The 19,670-nt window shown below is 30.6% G+C and overlaps 6 protein-coding genes and 1 pseudogene across 7 annotated transcripts; 2 read left to right on the forward strand and 5 right to left on the reverse strand.

The window, feature by feature from the left end:
* Window positions 1–73: 73 nt before the first annotated feature.
* LOC145750041 (transmembrane protease serine 9-like) lies at window positions 74–9,814 on the reverse strand. Its single transcript, XM_082565955.1, has 34 exons — window positions 9,708–9,814; window positions 9,376–9,610; window positions 8,593–8,758; window positions 8,273–8,404; window positions 7,998–8,092; window positions 7,725–7,817; window positions 7,536–7,641; window positions 7,226–7,331; window positions 6,830–6,927; window positions 6,575–6,670; window positions 6,336–6,420; window positions 6,159–6,246; window positions 5,974–6,084; window positions 5,787–5,907; window positions 5,486–5,630; window positions 5,232–5,419; window positions 4,933–5,047; window positions 4,624–4,721; window positions 4,157–4,252; window positions 3,981–4,068; window positions 3,809–3,896; window positions 3,619–3,729; window positions 3,440–3,560; window positions 3,107–3,254; window positions 2,687–2,877; window positions 2,411–2,519; window positions 2,101–2,222; window positions 1,902–1,997; window positions 1,726–1,831; window positions 1,557–1,620; window positions 1,363–1,476; window positions 1,115–1,208; window positions 757–895; window positions 74–644 (listed from the first exon to the last, which is right to left on the reverse strand). Exons 1-34 carry the CDS (start codon window positions 9,710–9,712, stop codon window positions 452–454), a joined length of 3,963 nt encoding a protein of 1,320 aa, XP_082422081.1. The 5' UTR covers window positions 9,713–9,814; the 3' UTR covers window positions 74–451.
* A 1,229-nt stretch (window positions 9,815–11,043) lies between these two features.
* On the reverse strand, window positions 11,044–13,341 carry LOC145750528 (putative thiopurine S-methyltransferase pseudogene; annotated as a pseudogene). The gene is made up of 2 exons (XR_014283683.1): window positions 13,028–13,341; window positions 11,044–12,919 (listed from the first exon to the last, which is right to left on the reverse strand). The product of XR_014283683.1 is annotated as a putative thiopurine S-methyltransferase pseudogene (transcript).
* Window positions 11,049–11,573, reverse strand: LOC145750530 (thiopurine S-methyltransferase-like). The gene is given in 1 exon segment (XM_082566588.1): window positions 11,049–11,573. A coding segment is annotated over 1 exon segment (525 nt).
* Window positions 13,342–13,794: 453 nt separating the features above from the next.
* LOC145750529 (putative thiopurine S-methyltransferase) lies at window positions 13,795–14,650 on the reverse strand. Its single transcript, XM_082566587.1, has one exon. The coding sequence runs from the start codon at window positions 14,646–14,648 to the stop codon at window positions 13,947–13,949; it is 702 nt and encodes a 233-aa protein (XP_082422713.1). The 5' UTR covers window positions 14,649–14,650; the 3' UTR covers window positions 13,795–13,946.
* A 16-nt stretch (window positions 14,651–14,666) lies between these two features.
* Window positions 14,667–15,816, reverse strand: LOC145750527 (putative thiopurine S-methyltransferase). The gene has a single exon (XM_082566586.1). The coding sequence runs from the start codon at window positions 15,759–15,761 to the stop codon at window positions 15,027–15,029; it is 735 nt and encodes a 244-aa protein (XP_082422712.1). The 5' UTR covers window positions 15,762–15,816; the 3' UTR covers window positions 14,667–15,026.
* Window positions 15,817–15,916: 100 nt separating this feature from the next.
* On the forward strand, window positions 15,917–17,953 carry LOC145750233 (hematopoietic prostaglandin D synthase-like). Its single transcript, XM_082566214.1, has 4 exons — window positions 15,917–16,679; window positions 16,786–16,988; window positions 17,264–17,359; window positions 17,644–17,953. Exons 1-4 carry the CDS (start codon window positions 16,547–16,549, stop codon window positions 17,806–17,808), a joined length of 597 nt encoding a protein of 198 aa, XP_082422340.1. The 5' UTR covers window positions 15,917–16,546; the 3' UTR covers window positions 17,809–17,953.
* A 505-nt stretch (window positions 17,954–18,458) lies between these two features.
* Window positions 18,459–19,623, forward strand: LOC145750163 (calcipressin-3-like). The gene has a single exon (XM_082566125.1). It carries the CDS (start codon window positions 18,557–18,559, stop codon window positions 19,193–19,195), a length of 639 nt encoding a protein of 212 aa, XP_082422251.1. The 5' UTR covers window positions 18,459–18,556; the 3' UTR covers window positions 19,196–19,623.
* The last annotated feature ends 47 nt before the right edge of the window (window positions 19,624–19,670 follow it).

A 19,670-nucleotide genomic window follows, 5' to 3' on the forward strand; every position in this document is an offset into this window, starting at 1 on the left:
AATATGTTGCTACGTGACGTTTGTACAAATTTTTATTAAAAAAAAAAAAATTTAAATATGTTTTAATTTTTATTAATGTGAAATGTTATTAAAACACAATACTGATTTATTGTTACAACTAACATAAAACATGATTAAAATTTAATTTGTTATACAAAGTTCAACAACATTAACAAGAAAAACAATTCTAAGAATATTTTTAGTTTTTAAATAAAGTTTAAATTAAAATCCAATATTTAAACCACTGGTGGCGCTTGTTTACCTAACTAAATAAATCAATAATTTAAACCAACGTTTCTTTGGTTTATTGAAATTTGTAAAAAAAGGATAATTTTGAAATACATTTCAACGTAAAGTTTGTCATTTAAAAATACTACAACATTATTATTAATTTGATTAAATGCAATAGTTTACCTTAAAACATTACACAAATGTAAATAATAAAAGAAATTTAGTTTTGGTTGATAGTATTAGTAATGAAATCAACGTAGCGAGATACATCTGTGTAAATACCAAATGTAAATCTGTTGTGGCAATCTGGCAACGAAGTAAATGAAGCAATTCCATTAAGATACCACAGTCGTGAAGGATCTCTAAACATAAGAGGTCCACCCTCGTCCATTGTACAAAAATTTCTGAACGCGCTAAAAACAATTGCAAAAGAGAAAATAAAGGGAATTCAAATATCTTAAAAATTAGGTATGAAGCTTAATAAATGATTATTTAAAGGCCAACATATTTGTTTTTAAACGTTACCTTGTAAGCCCAGCACAAAACATATTAGGAGTAAACTTAATATTTCTTTGAGATAGCGATCGAGGGTTAAGATGATTTCGGCAGTTAGGTATTTTGGGAACACGATATAATTGTAATAATGAAGCCTCGTTATTCGTTTCTACAAAATATATTCAAATAAAAGTAATACTAAGGCAAATTCAGAATTAAAATAAAAAAGCGGTTTAAAATTAACTTACATACAAAAAAAAACAAGTTAATATAAAAAAGTTTGCTATAAAAGAGTTAAAATTTAAAAAACTAAAAAAAAACTAAAAGAAAAAGCAACAAACAAATGATACGTTATTGTTATTATATTGTGGATTATATTAGATTTTACCCGTTCTTCCCCAACCAATACCAGCACCATAAACACTTGATGTAGAGGGAAGAATTTGTTGTTCTTCAGTTAGAGGCAGACATATTGGTCGTACCTAAAAACAAAGTGATAAAAAAATTATTATATAAATATGTCTAATGCAAAAAATAAATTAATAAGATTTTGAAGTGACATGTTATCAAAAAAAAAATTTTTTTTGCAGTAAAAATTTATAAATTTGATTAGTGCTTAAAAAATAATTAAAAAACCATGTCTCCCAATGTTGCTGAATGGTCTAACTTCAGTACAGCAATGTCGTTGTCATACTCATTTTCACCAGCGTTGTATTCACGAGGAACTACCAGGTCAATAACGTCAAGATCCTTTAAAACATCAAAATTTCAATTTGTACGAAATACAATTAGTTATTTATTGTTTTTAAAAAAAATAAAAAAAAGTTTACCTGAGAATCTCTTTCTGATCTGTCAATTACCCCCAAAAAGACTATGTATTGATTAAATGGAACCCTGTAAGCACGGATTAATAAATAAGCATACTACTAAATACTAAAATTTTACAGTTGCAAAATAAATTATGTTTTAAACCCCTTTTTATTATTTAGATTTTAAAACCTGGTGTTTGCAAGAGATGTACATCTTGCTGAAGAAACGACGTATTGAGGGTGAATTAGTGAACCTCCGCAAAAGGAAGGGGACCTTAAACCACGGCTACTTCCACCTTGGTACAAAAGCATCAATAAAAAAAACCTTACATCAAGCTAACAGTTGGCCTTCATTACAATATTTACTTGTATCAATAAAAGCCATCCAAGGCCATTCATTAGCAAACGAATCTCTCGCCCCGACAGCTCGTTTTCCAACTCTAAAATTTTTTTGACCACATTCTAAAAAAATAATTTCTACAGTTAAATATCTCATCAGCTACTTTGTACATTTTTTATACGGTCTTATATGCGTTTTTGGTGATTCAAACAACATAGTACTTACGTAATGTACATGTAGGTAAGTCTTCGGAATTGCTTATTCTTGTATCGCTATTAACACTAGCTCTCCATATTTTATTTTCACCACAAACCCACTTATAAAATTTATTTTCATCTTCCATATACCTTTAAAATAACATACTTATTTGAATAAATCTCAGTTTATACACAATCCCAAAAAAGGTTCACAAATACGCAAATAGACAAAACTTAAAAAAAAAACTGATAATGGTTGTTTTGCTAATCAGATAATTAGCATAACAACAAAAGAAATATATTTTGTATCACTACATAGTTATATTACGCATACTTACGGTTCAGAACAAGTTATTGTAATAGTTGAGCCTATACTAAAACCACCAATTTCGGCTTCACTGTTTGGGACACTAAGTAACTGATGTGGATAAGGGCAGGTGAGAATTGCTAAATTTAAAAATAGGCATTGATAAAATGTTATTAAATTTCCATTTTCAAATAACATTAAAGTAAAAACTTATATAAAACATAGTTTGTTAGTTCTTAATATATAATTAAAACATGTTACGCTTAACATTAATAATTTTAAGCACAATAATTTTAAGTATGCTTACAGCCTGTCACAGAGTTAATAAAATCAATGTAGTTGGAAACATTTGTGTAAACTCCAAATCCATCAACATTAGTGCATATTCTTCCTTGAGATCCAAAAGAGACAATTCCGTTAAGAAAAGATCTATTTGTGTCGTCTTCCCACATCAGAGGTCCTCCGGAATCTCCGTTGCAAGAATCTCTTGTTAAATTTCTAAAACACCAAATAATTTGCACAAAAATTTACAAATTAAAAACTTTTATAGTGAAAGGGTTAAACTGTGCAAAAACTGTACAATATTAGGCCATATAAGTCTGTTGAACTAATTAAGAACACTTAAAGTTTCATGCGTTCAAAGATCAGCTTTTATATATAATTGCAAATATAAAACAAATGTTTAATTTAATAAGTTTATCTATTTTTTTTACAAATATCAACTTACAAATATCCTGCACAAAACATATTTTCTGTGATGCCAAGTTGGGGAGTATCAGGATTTTGATTACGAAATTCCCTAACGCAAATATTTCTTTCTATAACAGGTAAACTGACCATCTTCAAAGTATCACTGATGAAATTAAAAGCATCAGCTGAAGGTGCAAAACAAGATTTATAATTATAATAAAATCAACAAAAGTTATGTAAAATTATCAACTAATATTTAGTATGGCACTATATTAACCTATTTATAATTTTTGTCATAGGTTTATGCAAGTGTTCAGCGACCGAACAAAACTATTTTTGTTAATAATTTACTGAAAACAACAAAGCTTACTTGTTCTTCCCCATCCTATAACGACACCATCTTGCCTTGGACCAGATCTTTCATAACCTCTTGTTCCTTGGAGCGGAAGTTTTTGTTCTTCCGGAGTAATTGGAAGACATATGGGTCTCACCTAAACAATTTACAAGTTTAATTTGTGCTGTGGCTTTGAATTACTTGCATTTACTTACGTTTCTTCCAATATTCACTTTTGTATGTAACTTGTATATTACTATGTCGTTGTTAAATTGAAGATCTTGGTTATAACGAGGATGCATGGTAGCACTATTTACTTTAAATCTCTATAAAACAATTATTTTTTTAGATAAAAAATTTAAAAAATTGGTATAACCTTGAAAAATATAAAACGAAAAATGTTACTTGTAAATCAGGATTGTTCCGATTTCTTGCCTCGCTTCTATGAATAAAACCCAAAAATATTTCAACATTTTCCACAGAAACTCCACTTCTAATCATAAATTATCCAACGTTTAATAACTATACGAGAAATTTCTTTATACAAATAGCATTTAAAATTTACAACACATTTTACCCAATCTGGCAATGTGCAGCAGATACCACATATTGTTCTTTAATCAGAGATCCACCACAAAATCTTTGTGTATTTAAGCCGCGCGAATCTGTTAAAAAAACATATAAAACTTAGACAAGCCGAAAACCAGTACATAACCGTGTAAAATACTAAATATGTTAAATTAATAGACTTGCCGTAAGCAATGAAGGCTGCCCAAGGCCACTCTCCAAGTTCGGTATTCCTGCCCCCAACAATTCGTCCAGGGTTACCTGGAATTCTCATTCCACAATCTATGCAAGTAGCAACGATTTAATTACACAACTATTGTAATATAATTTCTATAAAGTAATAAAAATAACATTTAAGAAAAGTTAATATAATTTAATAAACTTTTAATTTAACAACTTAAAATATGATTAAAAATTCAATTTACAAAATTTAAAAATGATTAAAGGTTTTATAAAATCGAACAGTTTTTAACTTTTTAAGTTAGTAGCTAATACATAATTACTGGTTTGGCCTCTGTTGTAAATAGAGCTTGCATTTAAATAGAAAATCTAAACAACTTTGCTTATATAACATAGATAATTAATTTATAGCCATTAATTTTTTTTATTTTGCACATTAGCAATAAAGTGGAAGTTGTTTAACAACGAACTACCGAGTATACAGCGAGGCGGTCCAAATGCAAATCCAAAAGGCACCCATGTACCATCCTCTGCACATTCCCAAGTAAAACTTCCTGATCCCGCTCTATACCTAGATGTGATAATAGTATTTAACTCTGCATTTAATTAAGTCATATTTATTATTATTGCAAATACTTACAAAAAAATTAATTTTTAAATATATTGTATTACTAAAAGTTTTTTTTTAATTCACTTTTAAAGTGTGCTGAAACTTAATGTTTTAATGTAAATTTAAATTCCACATACAAAAAAGTAAAAAATTGCAACAACACAACATTTACCATTGTTTGCATTCAAAGGTGATAATTGAACCAACAGATAGCGATAAACTTCTAGGATCTTGGACATTTGAATCTTCTGTTAGCAACGTGGTAAGTGAGGGGCATGACATCAACGCTAAATTATTCAAATATTGTTCAATAAATTTTGTTGCGTGATTATTTCTATGCCAAGTGGCTTAAGTTAACAAACGCCAGTATTTGAAAGCGCTTAAGGTAATGCATTAATAATTTGTTTTTTAATATTTAAGTATAATGCCGCATTAAAAAAGTAATTTAGTAAGTTTTATTGAACAATTTACTTGTTACAGAGTTAATAAAATCAATGTAATTGGAAACATTTGTGTATACTCCAAATCCATCAACATTGGTGCATGTACTTCCTTGAGATCCAAAAGACACAATTCCGTTCAAAAAAGATCTATTTGTGTCGTCTTCCCACATCAGAGGTCCTCCGGAATCTCCGTTGCAAGAATCTCTAGCCAAATTTCTAGATCGCAATATAAATAATAAATTTAATATATTTGATTAAATTTTTATGCATAGTGTTACATACAAAAATCCTGCACAAAACATATTTTCCGTAATCCGGAGGTCGGGATTGGGACTTTGCGTTCGTAATTCTCTTGCACATCTATTTCTTTCAATAAAAGGTAAACTGACCATGTTTAAAGTTTCACTGAGTGAATTGGACGCATCAGCTAAAGATACAAAACATTCAAAAAATTAAATAAATATAGGACTAATAAAACTTTTAAAAACTTTTATTTAACCACATAGGTATAACATCAACTTTTTTCAATATAATTTAAAAACAAAAATTGTTTCAAATTTTTTGCCCGTAAAACAAAACTTACATGTTCTACCCCATCCTATCACAACACCATTCTGCCTTGGGCCATATCTTTCATAACCTATTGTTCCTTGAAGCGGAAGCTTTTGTTCCTTTGGAGTAATTGGGAGACATATTGGTCTTACCTAAACAAATTATTAGAATTTTAAGAAGCGCTAACCTATGTCTTTGCGTTACTTGTATTTACTTACATTTCTCGCAATATTCACTTTCGTGCGTAGTTTGTATATTACTATGTCGTTGTCAAATGGACTACCTTGGTCGTAATTTGGATGTACAGTAGCACTTTCTACTCTAAATCTCTAAACAAAATAATAAAAATAAAGTTGATACATTCCTTTTATTACGCCATAGAGAAAAAAACATCAAGAGCTACTTGTAAATCGGGATTGTTCCTATTTCCTTCTTCGTTCCTTTGAACAACACCCAAAAATATTTCCATTTCCTCCACTAAACTTTCCCTTCTGAACGCAAATTATAAAATGTTTAACATCTTTCGACAAATTTTTTTTCACAAAAATCGTTTAATAGTTTTTATGTAATCTTTGTTTACCTTAGGCAATGAGCAGCAGATACAACATACTGTTCTTTTATTAATGATCCTCCGCAAAAATTCCGTGTGTTTAGGCCAACCATATCTTATTTAAATAAATAAAAAACTGATAAATATAGCTTTCAAAAAATGTTTGCCATTAATATATATATGTTTGAAAAGTTATATATGTTTAAATAATTATTAAAGTTATTACAAATGGTTGATGTTTTATAAAAAAAATTAAAAAAAAACATTACCAAAAGCAATAAAAGCTGCCCATGGCCACTCTCCAAGTTGGGCATTCACTCCGCCAACAATTCGTCCAGGGTTGCCTAAAATTCTCATTCCACAATCTGTCAAGCAAGTGTCGAGTAAAATTTAAAACAATTAGTCAAAAAATTAATCAATTTTTACATTATATTTGTAAGTGTAGATAAGTTGCACCTAGCATTTCTGTTTTTTTTCTAGACAGTAAGATAATTTGTAACAATAAAAATTTGTTAACAAAATACCAAGTATACAGTGAGGCGGCCCAAATGCAAATCCAAAAGGAATCCATGTCTGGTCTTCTGCACATTCCCACGTAAAAGTTCCTGATTCACTTGTATACCTAAAAAGTAATCATTGCACACATAAATATAGTTCCTTGCTGTCCAAGGTAAGCTACACTGACTAAATTATCAAACGTGAAGTCTTAGTTGACAATACATAAGAGAAAAATTTGCTACCCCAACCAAGTCTGGATTAAAATTTTTTGGCAGTTTTAAATCTTATTGAATATAATTAATAATTAACCAACAATTGTTTTGTAAAGTTTAAATTTTGTTTCTAAAATCTTTCTTTACAGTACTAAATTGGTTGCGTAATGCATACTTTGTTTTAAGAAACTACATAAAAAAACACTTTACCATTGTTTGCATTCAAAACTTATAACAGATCCAATAGATGTTGGTAGATCTCGCGGATCTTGAATGTTTGAATTTTCTTCTAGCAATGTAGTAAGTGGTGGACATCCTAAAAAAATATTAAATAAAATTTTTTTAGATTTTATTTTGATTTATCTATATTCTCTTCTTTATGTTATTTTAATATACGAGATGCATTTATTTTGTGTCATCGGAAAGCTCCAAACCGTCGCCTTTTGGTTTGCAAATTGATATCAGCACAACTGTTTTACACAACCAAGGCTTTTTCTAAATTACATTTTTATTAATCTACCTTGCGCTGAATTGACTTGCTCCTGTTCATTCTTTCCACTACAATTTGCTTGAGGACCTTCGTTATAACAAAATGAGTAGCTTGAATTTACCAAAATTCCCTCAACCTATAAAAAAGCATTTTAGTTTTCAAACTATTTAATATTGCAACGTTATAACACTTGTAGAAATTTAAATAAAAATAAATTACTGTTAGCCAGTTGTAGTTTTCTTCTGACCCACATCCTTCTTCATCAAAAAGATCACTTAAAAACTCGAACTCAATTGTCTGTCCAGGAGGCACCTTTAAAAAAGAACGAAAACTAGTTATTATTATTAAAAAAAACTAATACTTCATTTAAAAAAGAACATAATAAAAATGTAATAAATTGTTTATAAGTTGTATATAAAGGTACACAAATTAAAAATAAGTATCTATTTATTGGCATATTAAATCTTTGCTTAAAAATAATTCTTATAATACCACTATAACTTCTTCGCATATTTCATTGCTTTTAAATGGTAGTATTTGAGAAAATTCGCCCGACTGGTCAATAAAAATTTGTCCATTTTCATGTTCTAAAAAACAAATTTTACAAATTTAACTTCATATTATCACAACACCACTACTAGTAAAACGCAGTATTGTCGTAAAAGAATTAGCAATGGTTATATAAACTGACATAAAAAATTAAGCAAAATTTTGTACTAGAATAACAGTATTGAGTTAGATACCTAAATTACGTTTATTATACAAACCACAAGTATGTTGATCCCCTCTTAATCTAAATCCTTCAACACAAGAACAAAAATAAGATCCTGGCGTGTTGTGACATCTTTGGTTACATGTCAACAAATTCGATTCTGGCCTTGTTTCACATTCATTTATATCTGAATGTTTAAATATATAGTTTATATATTCCTATTAAAATGACAATAAGTAAATAGCTACAACCTATACTAATTTTAACAAGACCTTAACAAAAAAAAACATTTTCTGAGGTGATAATATTTCCGTAAAAGTTGTGTCGGTGATCATGGCAAGATATTTCTTTATCAAACATAAATAAAACACTAACCTTCTTCAGAATAATTTGCTTTAAATCCTACATAGTTTCGGTTTCTTGCCACAAAACTAATTACCAAAATTTCCGATTCAAATACTCTGTTAGTCTTGGATTGTCCAGGACAAGTTGGTTCCTTTTTGAGCGTTGACAAATTTCCACAAAAGCGTTCGTTATCGATCTGTTAAGTAACACATAAACAGTTTTTAAGTAAACTGAAACAAACTAAAACAAGTGCGAAGGCACGCATTAATTTACTTCGCAATTTAACTGAATCAAACGCACGCCGATTTGTTAAAGAATTTCGCCTTGATTATAGTTTTTCAATTCTCTGGCAAACCTTTTTTTTCTCATTAAGCGATACTTTTGTTTTTTTATTGTAATTAAGCGACTGATTCACTGACGTGTTGCTAAGCAACATACTTAGTATGAAAATAATATAAGTAATATAACGATCTTGTTTCTATAAATTTATTTTTATAATATTTATTAAAGATTTAATAATCAAATGTTATATTATACAAAATATGTATTAAAAAATTGTATTAAAAAAAAACAACTTAACTTTTGATTCATTCGGTAAACATTTTTTTGAGTCATAGTCGTTTTTATTAAAATTTTTAGCCTTAGGATATCAACGAATTTATTTAAAATACAGATTTTAAAAAATATTTAAAATTTTTAGTAAAATTATATTTATTGTTTAATTTTATTATTACAACATTGGTTACAGGATTTTTTATGATTTTTAATTGATTCCAACACAAAAGTTTTGTTTAAGAAGCATATAAAACTAACCTCTACGTAATCAACCCGGCAGTCCGGAGATTCAAACAAGTCAAATGTTGTAAAATATACTTTATATGTATATCCTCTTCTTGCTTGTGCAAACCAGACCATAGATCCTGGTGTATAAGGGTTTGGATAACCTGGACTATTAAAAGAACCAAATTTTCCAGTCAGTGGTATTGGTAGTTGACCCAAAGTAAACTCCAAGACGACAGCAAAAACTATCAAGTAAACTTGAACGAATCTGTATAAATTAAATGCCTTATTACAAACGCTTTAAATTGTGATTTTGTATAAAACCTCAAACTATTGTTGTTAAAAAAACAACCAAACAAACTCACCTCATATTTAAGACACACTGCTTGTTAATATAAAACGTTACCAACCTTCGTGGCAACACAACCAATACATAAATTAAGATTTAGCGTAAACTGATGCGTAATTATTTAGACTTGTTTACGATAATAGCTTGAAGCAATATTTTACCAACGAAAATTAAGCTTTTATTTATGTGTTTGCAATTGTTGAGGTAGGCTGATGATTCAAAAATGATGATTCGGAATATTACTTTATTTAGAACTTATTTTTAAAAGCTTTAACTTATTATAAATGTCCAATACGTTGCCACGTGAAGTTTGAATAAGGATTTTATTTATGTTTTAATTGTTTTTTTGTTTTATTAAAAAATGGCCAAGTTCAATATGGTTATGACTTTTATTCTTCTGTAATATTAATAAAAGGCAATACTTGTGATTGTTACAACTAACATTTAAAATAAAAAAAGACAAAAATTAATATAAATTGTAATGTCAAGTGCAAACATGTAATTAGTTGTTTGTCGTCCACAGAGCTGATGACTTTATTGTCTCAAGCTTTGTGGCGTCACATTTAGAAAAGACTCGTTATTTTTGTGATTGACCCAGTGTGGGTTGTGTCTTGTTATTTTCCCCTTTACCAATTATCGCAATTTTGAGTACATGAGTGTCATCATTGCAGTGACGTCACACCTTTCTCGAAAGTTCATTGCCACAAACAAACCAAAAACCGATCACGTCATGACCATATTTAGTGAAACTAAAACTTGATTTTTTAATTTTTTTATAGGCTATCTGTTTTTTAACGGGTATTAACTTGTTAATTAATAGCAAAACAATTAATAAAAATAATAAATACACAATTATAAAATTATTGGCAACCCTATAAACTGTCAATATCTTTTTAATAACCCTGTTAGACAAAAATTAGTTAACTATTTAGGCCTACTGTGGCTTTGTAATGTTTATCTATATTATTAGCCAACCATTACTGTTTTTATAATAGCATTTTATTATGGACATCATTTTTTTTGCTAAGACAACAGGACGAAAACCAAGCCAAGATATGTGAGCCTAAAAATAATAATATTAAGCTAGAATTTGCCTTTACCTGTTATAGTTACTAACTTGTTTACACTTGATTCAGCGGAAGCATTTCACATTACTTTAATTTAAAAATATAGTTTTTCGTTGCAAAGTTTTTAAGTTTTTTCGTTGCTGTTTTGTTGGAGTTTCTGCAGAACTTAATTTTGTGAGGTCACAAATGTCAGTAAAATACCAGTAAATTTCGTCGTCTGTCATGCTGTGTGGTGGGCCAATAAAGGTGTCGGTTTCATAGAAAAGTGCACTAAGCAAGTAAGTGCAATTTTAGTTCATTAATGATTTAATTATTTTTGAGTATTTTGTTCGGTCTTCTGGGTTAATAGCCGTAAAAGAAGCTCTGTCCCAAATTGCATCGAATGTGCCTAATAGTGCTGGGGTAACTTCGAAAAAATCGCCGTTAAATAAAGCAATGTTTTTTCCCCTGTATACGTCAAATGACTCTTTTTTTGTAACAGTATAATCGATATCGCTTTCTTTAAAAAAAGACTTAATAGCCTTGTCCGAGCATTCCAGGTCAACAACTTAATTTCCTTTTTCAACAAGGTATTTCATATCCACAGTTTTACCGCACAAAGGTACGAAAACACGACCGGTTTTTGGCAACATTTTATCATAATGTTCCAGCAAATCTGGGTGAACTTCAGTTTTGTGAAACCCGCCAAAATCCCCGTCCCAACGTTTTTTCCAGTCAGTAACGACCAATTTAATTCTTTCAATGTAACCATAATGATTTATACGCATTCCTGGTGGCAGTTTATTAATATCTACTGTATTTTTAGAATCTGACATTTTTTGGTTACACTTAATAAATAACTTTTATCTGTTAACTTACAACTAAAAAAAAGTTTTGACATACTTAATAATAACTAAACAAGTGTTTTTTTGCAAAATAAACAAGAAGGGCTTTAAAAAAGGTCTGTGTTTGTCGATACGCACCGGTGGTTATCACGCTTTAACGTGCAATACATACTTTAGTGAAGTTTACTAACGACAAAGTTTAACAATTAAAAAAATATGTCAACAAAAAACATAGCAAAAGGTATATTAAACAGTACAATATATTTTAATCTCTTTCGCCAATGTATAAATGGGTTAGGTACTTTTGTGACAATAGATTACTATATCTTTTTCAATACACTGTTATGCCAGAATTAGTTAATTATTTTTTAATGCTTTATAATGTTTATCTTATTCGACAGCCATTATTGTTTACATATAGCATGCTGTTAACAAACCCCCTTTTTTAAGTTGACCAAGACCAACAAAATTAGCGTTTTTTGTAGAAAGCAATTAAATACGTGTTTATAAAAAGCGCAAGTCATGGTAGCAACTCAATCGCACTTGATTCAACACAAATGTTTTTGCGTTACTTTAATTTAAAAATATAGTTTTTGGTTGCAAAGCTTTTTAGTTGAAATTCTCGTTGCTGTTTTGTCAGAGTATCTGCAGAACTTAATTTTGTGACGTCACAAATGTCAGTAAAATACGAGTAAATTTCATCGTCTGTTATGCTGTGTGGTGGGCCAATAAACGTATCGGTTTCATAGTAAAGAGCATTAAGCAAGTAGGTACAATTTTGATTCATTAATGACTTGATTATTTTTGAGTATTTTGTTCGGTCTTCTGGGTTAATAGCCGTAAAAGAAGCTCTGTCCCAAATTGCATCGAATGTGCCTAATAGTGCTGGGGTAACTTTGAAAAAATCGCCCTTATAAATAGCGATATTTGTCCCCCTGTACACGTCAAATGGATCATTTTTTGTAACAGTATACTCAATATTACTTTCTTTAAGGAAGTACTTAACAGCCTTGTCTGAAAATTCAAGCCCAACTACTTCGTTTCCTTTTTCGACAAGGTATTTCATATCCACAGTTTTACCGCACAAAGGCACGAAAACACGACCAGTTTTTGGCAATATTTTATCATAATGTTTTAACAAATCTGGGTGAAACTCAGATTCGTGTGAGGCGCAAAAATTTCCGTCCCAACGCTTTTTCCAGTCAGTAAGTTCCAATTTAATCCTTTCAATGTAACCATAATGGTTGATACGCGTTCCAGGTGGCAGTTTATTTTTAGAATCTGACATTTTTCGTTTTAATCCAATTACACAATATTTATTGGCTGTTGCCCTGCAACTGCATGAAAATTTTAACATACTTGATTTGATAATGGCAAAACAAGCCAGTTTTGCAAAATAAGCTGCTAAGGCTTTTTAAGTGCTTTTTACATTAGTCGATACGCACCGATGGTTGTCACGCTTTCAAGTGAAATACATACTTCAGTGAAGTTTATTAACCACAACTATTAATAATTGACAAGTTAGGCCATTAAAAACATAGTAGAGGTTTATTAAACAGTACAAAAGATTTTAACTATTATTTGCTGATGTATAAATATGGTTAAGATACTTTTATATCAGTAGCCTACTACACAAACGGTACAACACAATCTTATAATAAGTATGTCACATAAAATTTATACTTTTTATTTCGCTGCTAAACCCAAAACAAATTTTACATAAACGTTACTTCAAGGGTTAGAAAATATGGTTCACGTTAACTGTCCGTACCCAGACAAAACTGATAAACACTACGTACCTCCCAAATTTACTCGTAGCTTGTACGTAACTCTCCTACGCAACGCCTTTTTCGTTTTGTGTGGTTCTCGCGTTTTGTGAAAGAAACGTTGTTTTATCTAACCCTTACCCCAACCCTATCTAAGTTTGTTGTGTTTTATCATCCGATTCTTCAAATATATATACCCTTACCCCAACCCTATCTAAGTTTGATGATTACACTAAAATGTAGTAATTTATAGCTAATGTTTATTATTTATTGTTTATTATTTATTCGCATAGGCTACATCGCGAGAGAGCTATCTCGTAAATATTACGAAACTCCTAAATTCACTGGTTTTGAGAACGTAACTTTTTTTTGTTGAGTTACGGACAGTTAACCTGAACCGAAAATATTACCAATACCAAGTGTCAGCTTAAATTTAACTGTTCAATAAAATGTCTACTTACAAACTATAGTATTTTGTTTCAAAATATTATAACCCATTAGGCTACTGGTTTATTATTTTACCTAATATAAGAAAAGAAAAAATTGAATATAAATTCTAATATTAAGTGCCTAGATGTAAAATACAACATTAAAAAAACTATTTTGAACAATTCTTTTTTAATTGAATTAAATAGTTGTTTGTCGTCCACGAAGCCGATGACTTTATTGTCTCCAGCTTTGTGACGTCACACTCAGAAAAATAATCGTTAATTTCGTCATCGGTCATGGAGTGCGGTGGTGCCTTGTACTTTTCTTCTTTGAAGGTAAACGCGTTTAACAAATACCGCGATTGCGAGTGCATTAGTGACGTCATCACAGTTACGTAATCTCGCCTTTCTTCGGGGTTAATCGCAACGAACCCTCCGCGGTCCCAAATGGCGTCAAATTTGCCTGTTTTCTCACAGTCCAACTTAAACAAATCTCCTTCATAAATTTGAACGTGGTTGCTTGTGTAAATCTTGAACTCGTCCTTCTCTGTGACGTCATAATCAATTCTGTTTTCATCAAAAAATTCTAAAATAGGCTGTTTGGCTAACTCGAGACCGACAACGTCATGGCCTAAGTCAGCAAAAAATTTCATGTCCACAGTTTTTCCGCAAAGTGGAACAAAAACTCGACTTTTTTTCTTGGGTAAAAGCCTGTCCAAGTGCCTGACCAAAACGTCATGAGGTTCATCCAAGTGAAACCAACATTCATCGTCACGCCAACGTTTTGTCCAATAAGATTCGTCAAATTTTAACTTCTTGCAAATATTGTCATTTTTATTTATTTCCGTTGAATGCAGTTTATTTTTAGGCATGCTTATAACTTTTTAAACCTTTTAAAAATAAATATCAATTTGTTAGTTTTATGTTAAATGAATAAAAGAAATGATTACTATACTATTAATTGGTAACACTTTAGATTATCAATTTCTTTTTAATAACATAACAAAAGCATTAGATATTTATTTACTGTGCCGACTGATATTGCAAATAAAGCATTTCAACAACTACAACTCTTATTTTAAGCTAGACTAACATACCAAAAACTAAACCGGCATTTATAAGCTAAAAGGTAACATAAGCTAAAATTTGCCTTTTTCGCAGAAAGCAATTAAATTCGTGTTATGTTTATGTAAAAAGCGCAAGTCATGGTAGTAATTTAATCGCACGTAATTCAGCAAACAATATTCTATTTATTTTAATTTGAGAATAAAGTTTTTAGTTGCAAAACTTTTAAATCCAATTGCTCGTTGCTGTTCTGTTAAAGTATCAGCAGCATTTAATTTTGTGACGTCACAAATACCAGTGAAATAAGAGTAGATTTCGTCGTCTGTCATGCTGTGTGGTGGGCCAATAAAGGTGTCGGTTTCATAGTGAAAGGCGTTAAGCAAATAAGCACAGCTTTGGTTCATTAAAGATGTTATCAATTGTGCGTATTTTGCTCGGTCTTCTGGGTTGATAGCAACAAAAGAAGCTCTGTCCCAAATTGCATCGAATGTGCCTAATTGTGCTGGGGTAACTTTATAAAAATCGCCGTTAAATATTGCAATGTTTTTCCCCCTGTATACGTCAAATGGCTCTTCTTTTGCAACAGTATACTCGATATTATTTTCTTCAAAGAAGGCCTTAACAGCCTTGTCTGAAAATTCAAGCCCAACTACTTCATTTCCTTTTTCAACAAGGTATTTCATATCCAAAGTTTTACCGCACAAAGGTACGAAAACACGACCAGTTTTTGGCAACATTTGATCACAATGTTTAAGCAAGTCTGGATGGACTTCAGTTTTGTGAAAGCCGCAAAAATCCCGTTTCCATCGCTCTTTCCAGTCAGTAAGTCCCAATGTAATCCTTTCAACAACACCATAATGGTTTATACGCATTCCTGGTGGCAGTTTATTACCATCTACCGTATTTTTAGAATCCGACATATTTCGGTTTAACCTAGTAACACAAGTTCTTTTAGCTGTTAACCTGCAGCTTAATACAAATTTCAACATACTAGGTAATAACGGAATAAGCCCATTAAAAATGGTTAACGTAAACATCTACAACAGCGTTCTATATATGTTGACACGCACCGGTGGTTATACAGCATGTGCGTGCAACCTATTTTCCGGGCCTGTTACTAACCACAACTTCTTACACACGAACATGACAATTTATGACAACAAAAACATGGTAACATAACACAACAAAAGCTGTTACATGTTTGCTGCCAAACGTTTAAATGCCTGGAAAACTTAGGTAACAGTTCATTACTACATAAAATTTACAATGTAATCTGCTGTTAGGTATTTAGTTAAATAAAGTTTATAACTTTCCGGTTTGCTACCAACTGTATTACGTTAAAACTTGAGTATTTTATATTACTTATTTCGATTGATGGTGCAATACTAGTTTGGCTAATCTTCGCCGAAAAAGGCAGGCCCAAAAATGCCTTGTCACGCTTTGGTACTACAGCTATAAAATACTGTAAGGTCCAACATTTCAGTTATGTAGACTTTAAACGGTTTGTATGTGTAGAGCGGTGAGCTAGTTGTGTAAAAAAGTTGCATGGTTCGTTGATTTTGAGTAAGGTTTTCTCGTATTTTCTTGTTATACAAGCGCTGTGTTAGAGTTGGTACATAAATATATGTGTTTTTGTTAACAATACTTTAACGTTTAGAACATATCAACATTATTTAGTGTCGAGTTAAATTTGACTGTTTATAAAATGCCTACCTACAAACTGTACTATTTCAATCTGAGAGGACGGGGTGAATTGTCACGTTTGCTTTTTGCCTATGCAGGACAAGAATTTGAAGATTTTCGCATCGAATTCAAGGATTGGCCGGCACACAAGAGTGGTGAGTTTGCCTGTTTGACTAATCTCTGTAACTAAAATTTTAATTTGTTTAATATTCAAGAATATATGGGGCAGTAAAAATGAAACGCTAAACGCATTTTTTGCAGATATGCCATATAAACAGCTGCCAGTTCTCGAGGTGGACGGAAAGAAAATCTCCAAATCCCATGCAATCAACCGATTTCTAGCGAGAGAGTTGAACCTGGCCGGAAAGTCATCATACCAAATGGCAAAATCGGACGAATTTGGCGAAGCGGGAGTTGATGTAATGATGAAATTGCCTTGGTTAGAAAAAAATGAAGAGCAAAAGGTGTATAAACGTTAAGTTAGGTATATTTTTATACCACATTTAACGTCAAACTTAATCCGTTTTACCGTACTTTTTAGTTGGCTGTAGGCCATCAATCCAAATTGATCTAAATCATACTTTAAGATAAACACTTTTACTTATTTTGAATAATTGGCCGTAGTAAAGTTTACCTATAATAAATAAAATGTAACTTATCTTATCATGTGTAATCAATCAAAAAGTTAATAATCAATTCTGACAACCCAGCTATATTTAACTTTGTTTACATTTCAAAGAAAATTTTAATGGAAAAGGCCTTGAATGAAGTTATACCGCCGCTGCTGCTCGAAATGGAAGAAAAAATAGAGGGAGAATATGTGACAGGAGACGAGGTATGTTTGCAGTAGGTTACAAACTGTTTGCCTTTCATGCTATAGCGTATTTAATACACAATTTTCTGTTTCACTACTTTCCAAATACATGCATATCTATTCAAACTAAAGTTATGCGGGTTTATACTGTCTTAAAATACAGCATAAACAAGTACATCCTCTTATTAAGTATTTATTAATTCGACACACAATACGGAAAAGTTTATTTACTAATTAAGTCTATGTTTAACCTTCTTAGTGCGTTAATTTAAGCTTTAAAATTTAACCAATAAAACTCTTTTTAGGCTGTTATTGCTGATATAGGTTGGGCAAGCTGTGCCGATTATTTAGTCGATTTGAAACCCAGTATACTTGACCCGACTCCAAAACTGCTGTCCATTTACAAAAAGATATTTGCCCATCCATTGGTTGCAAAGTATATAGCAAGCCGCCCAAAGACAACTTTCTAAACCAACACGATTAAAAATTACCACAACCACATGTACTTACTACCATGTAATAATTCCAATGTGTACACCATTTGATTGTCAATTTTGCCATACCAACGTTTTGCTACCTTCAATTCATGTAATTTTTTAATAAAAAAACGATCATATTGTGAGTTTTCTTTCTAGTTAAAAATTACTTATAACAGTTTATTGAAAATAGATAATTACAGTTAGTTATTACGAAAAAATGTTTTTAAACCTAAGTAAAACAGTTTATATATAACAAAAATATTGGCTGAAACTGAAAAACAAAGTGTAGATTTGCATATATCTTTTAAATTTAGATGATATTCAAATATAACTCTTTTTGTATTAATAACTATACTTCAACCTTAATAACTTGACAAACTATTCTTTTCGTTTTTAATCATGCAAAACATTAATAAATTTAATTTAAAAATCAAAATATTTTATGACCATAAATGTTTGTTAAAACTAAAACATAGATTGATTAAACCAATAATATATAATAATTATATATATCATTGGATTAAACATAAAACAATTTAAATATTTTATATGATTTCTATGTTTTTTATAGCATTTTTATGTAAAATGTTTACATTCCGTTTGGATTAAAAATAATATTTTGTAAAGTTACACTATTTAAAGTCACGTTGTAAATTAATGGTAATTAAACATTTTAATTAGCAGAAAATGTATACGGTTGATTTTAAACATTAGTAGGTATTACAACTTAGCCTAAAACATGAAATTTGAGGATGAGAATTTCGGTGAACTAGAAGGAATGGATTGCGAGATGGAAAATAATGGCAACGAAAGCATGATGGTCGAAATGGATCAATTTACTGGATTACCAAATAGTTTATTTGCATGTAACGTCCACGAGAGCGTATTTCACAACGAACCTGACAAGCAAAGGTTTCAGTTTTTATTTGAAAGATTCGGATCTGCTAGTTTTTTATATTTACCAAGTTTCAGACGAGTACGGGTTTCTTACGAGACACCAGAAGAAGCAACAGACGCAAAGATATCGCTTCATCAATCTAATTTTAACGGAAAATCAATAGAACTTTATTTTACACAAGTAAAATCACCTAACGAGGAGGGTACGTCTACAAGTTTGTTACCCCCAAAGCCAGAAAAACAATTTTTAATTTCACCCCCCGCTTCGCCTCCGGTAGGGTGGGAGCCCATTGAAGAAAACAAACCCGCTTTTAACTTTGACCTACTGTCTGCCGTGGTAAACATGGTGCCAGGACAAACGCACGAGTTGCACCGTGGTACTGCATGTACGCCAAGTGTGGTTGTACATGTTTGTGAGGACGCAGATATATCTTCTGAAAACTCAATAAAAATTCCACAAACTAGACGGCCAGGCGCTTAAAAATATTATGAAATTTTTTTTATTGAATATATTATATATATAAATCAAAAATACACTTACCTTTATAGCATCACCTATTTCATAGTTGTATTTGTTATGTTTTTTATGTTATGCTTACTTTTCGGTTTTGTGTTAAAGTTTTTTACATTATTAGATTAATGGGCGGTTCTATTTAAGATATAAAATCACACTAATTTTAAAAAATTGCACATATAAAAAAATGCAATATCCGCATTTATTATCAAGTCTTGTGGAAACTTTAAAAATGGCAACATTAATTAACCTCTTTTTTTCTATACAGCAAAATAAACTTTATGTATGCCCCTGTTACCCAAATCTTTTAGTTAATTTGACTAAGTTTATTGTGAATTTACTTTTAAAAGAGGATTTTGTTAACTTAAATACTGCCTTTAAGATTAAACTTTATTATCTTATGACTTTGGTCGTAAAGTTTATTTTTTAATTTTTTTATTTA

This window comes from Corella eumyota, chromosome 4, assembly GCF_963082875.1.
Source record: "Corella eumyota chromosome 4, kaCorEumy4.1, whole genome shotgun sequence".
Taxonomy (NCBI): Eukaryota; Metazoa; Chordata; class Ascidiacea; order Phlebobranchia; family Corellidae; genus Corella; species Corella eumyota.

What these genes read in the sequence shown, in the direction of transcription:
- LOC145750041 (XM_082565955.1), bottom strand. An exon ending in GCAAGTCAATTCAGCGCAAG is followed by an intron (nt 7,332 to 7,535) that starts GTAGATTAATAA and finishes ATATTTTTTTAG; the next exon opens with GATGTCCACCACTTACTACA. An exon ending in TTTTATTAACTCTGTAACAA is followed by an intron (nt 5,048 to 5,231) that starts GTAAATTGTTCA and finishes TGAATAATTTAG; the next exon opens with CGTTGATGTCATGCCCCTCA.
- LOC145750163 (XM_082566125.1), top strand. Translation starts at nt 18,557, where the DNA reads ATGAAATTTGAGGATGAGAATTTCGGTGAACTAGAAGGAATGGATTGC.
- LOC145750527 (XM_082566586.1), bottom strand. Translation starts at nt 15,761, where the DNA reads ATGTCGGATTCTAAAAATACGGTAGATGGTAATAAACTGCCACCAGGA.
- LOC145750529 (XM_082566587.1), bottom strand. Translation starts at nt 14,648, where the DNA reads ATGCCTAAAAATAAACTGCATTCAACGGAAATAAATAAAAATGACAAT.
- LOC145750233 (XM_082566214.1), top strand. Translation starts at nt 16,547, where the DNA reads ATGCCTACCTACAAACTGTACTATTTCAATCTGAGAGGACGGGGTGAA. An exon ending in AAAAAAATGAAGAGCAAAAG is followed by an intron (nt 16,989 to 17,263) that starts GTGTATAAACGT and finishes TACATTTCAAAG; the next exon opens with AAAATTTTAATGGAAAAGGC. An exon ending in AATATGTGACAGGAGACGAG is followed by an intron (nt 17,360 to 17,643) that starts GTATGTTTGCAG and finishes AACTCTTTTTAG; the next exon opens with GCTGTTATTGCTGATATAGG.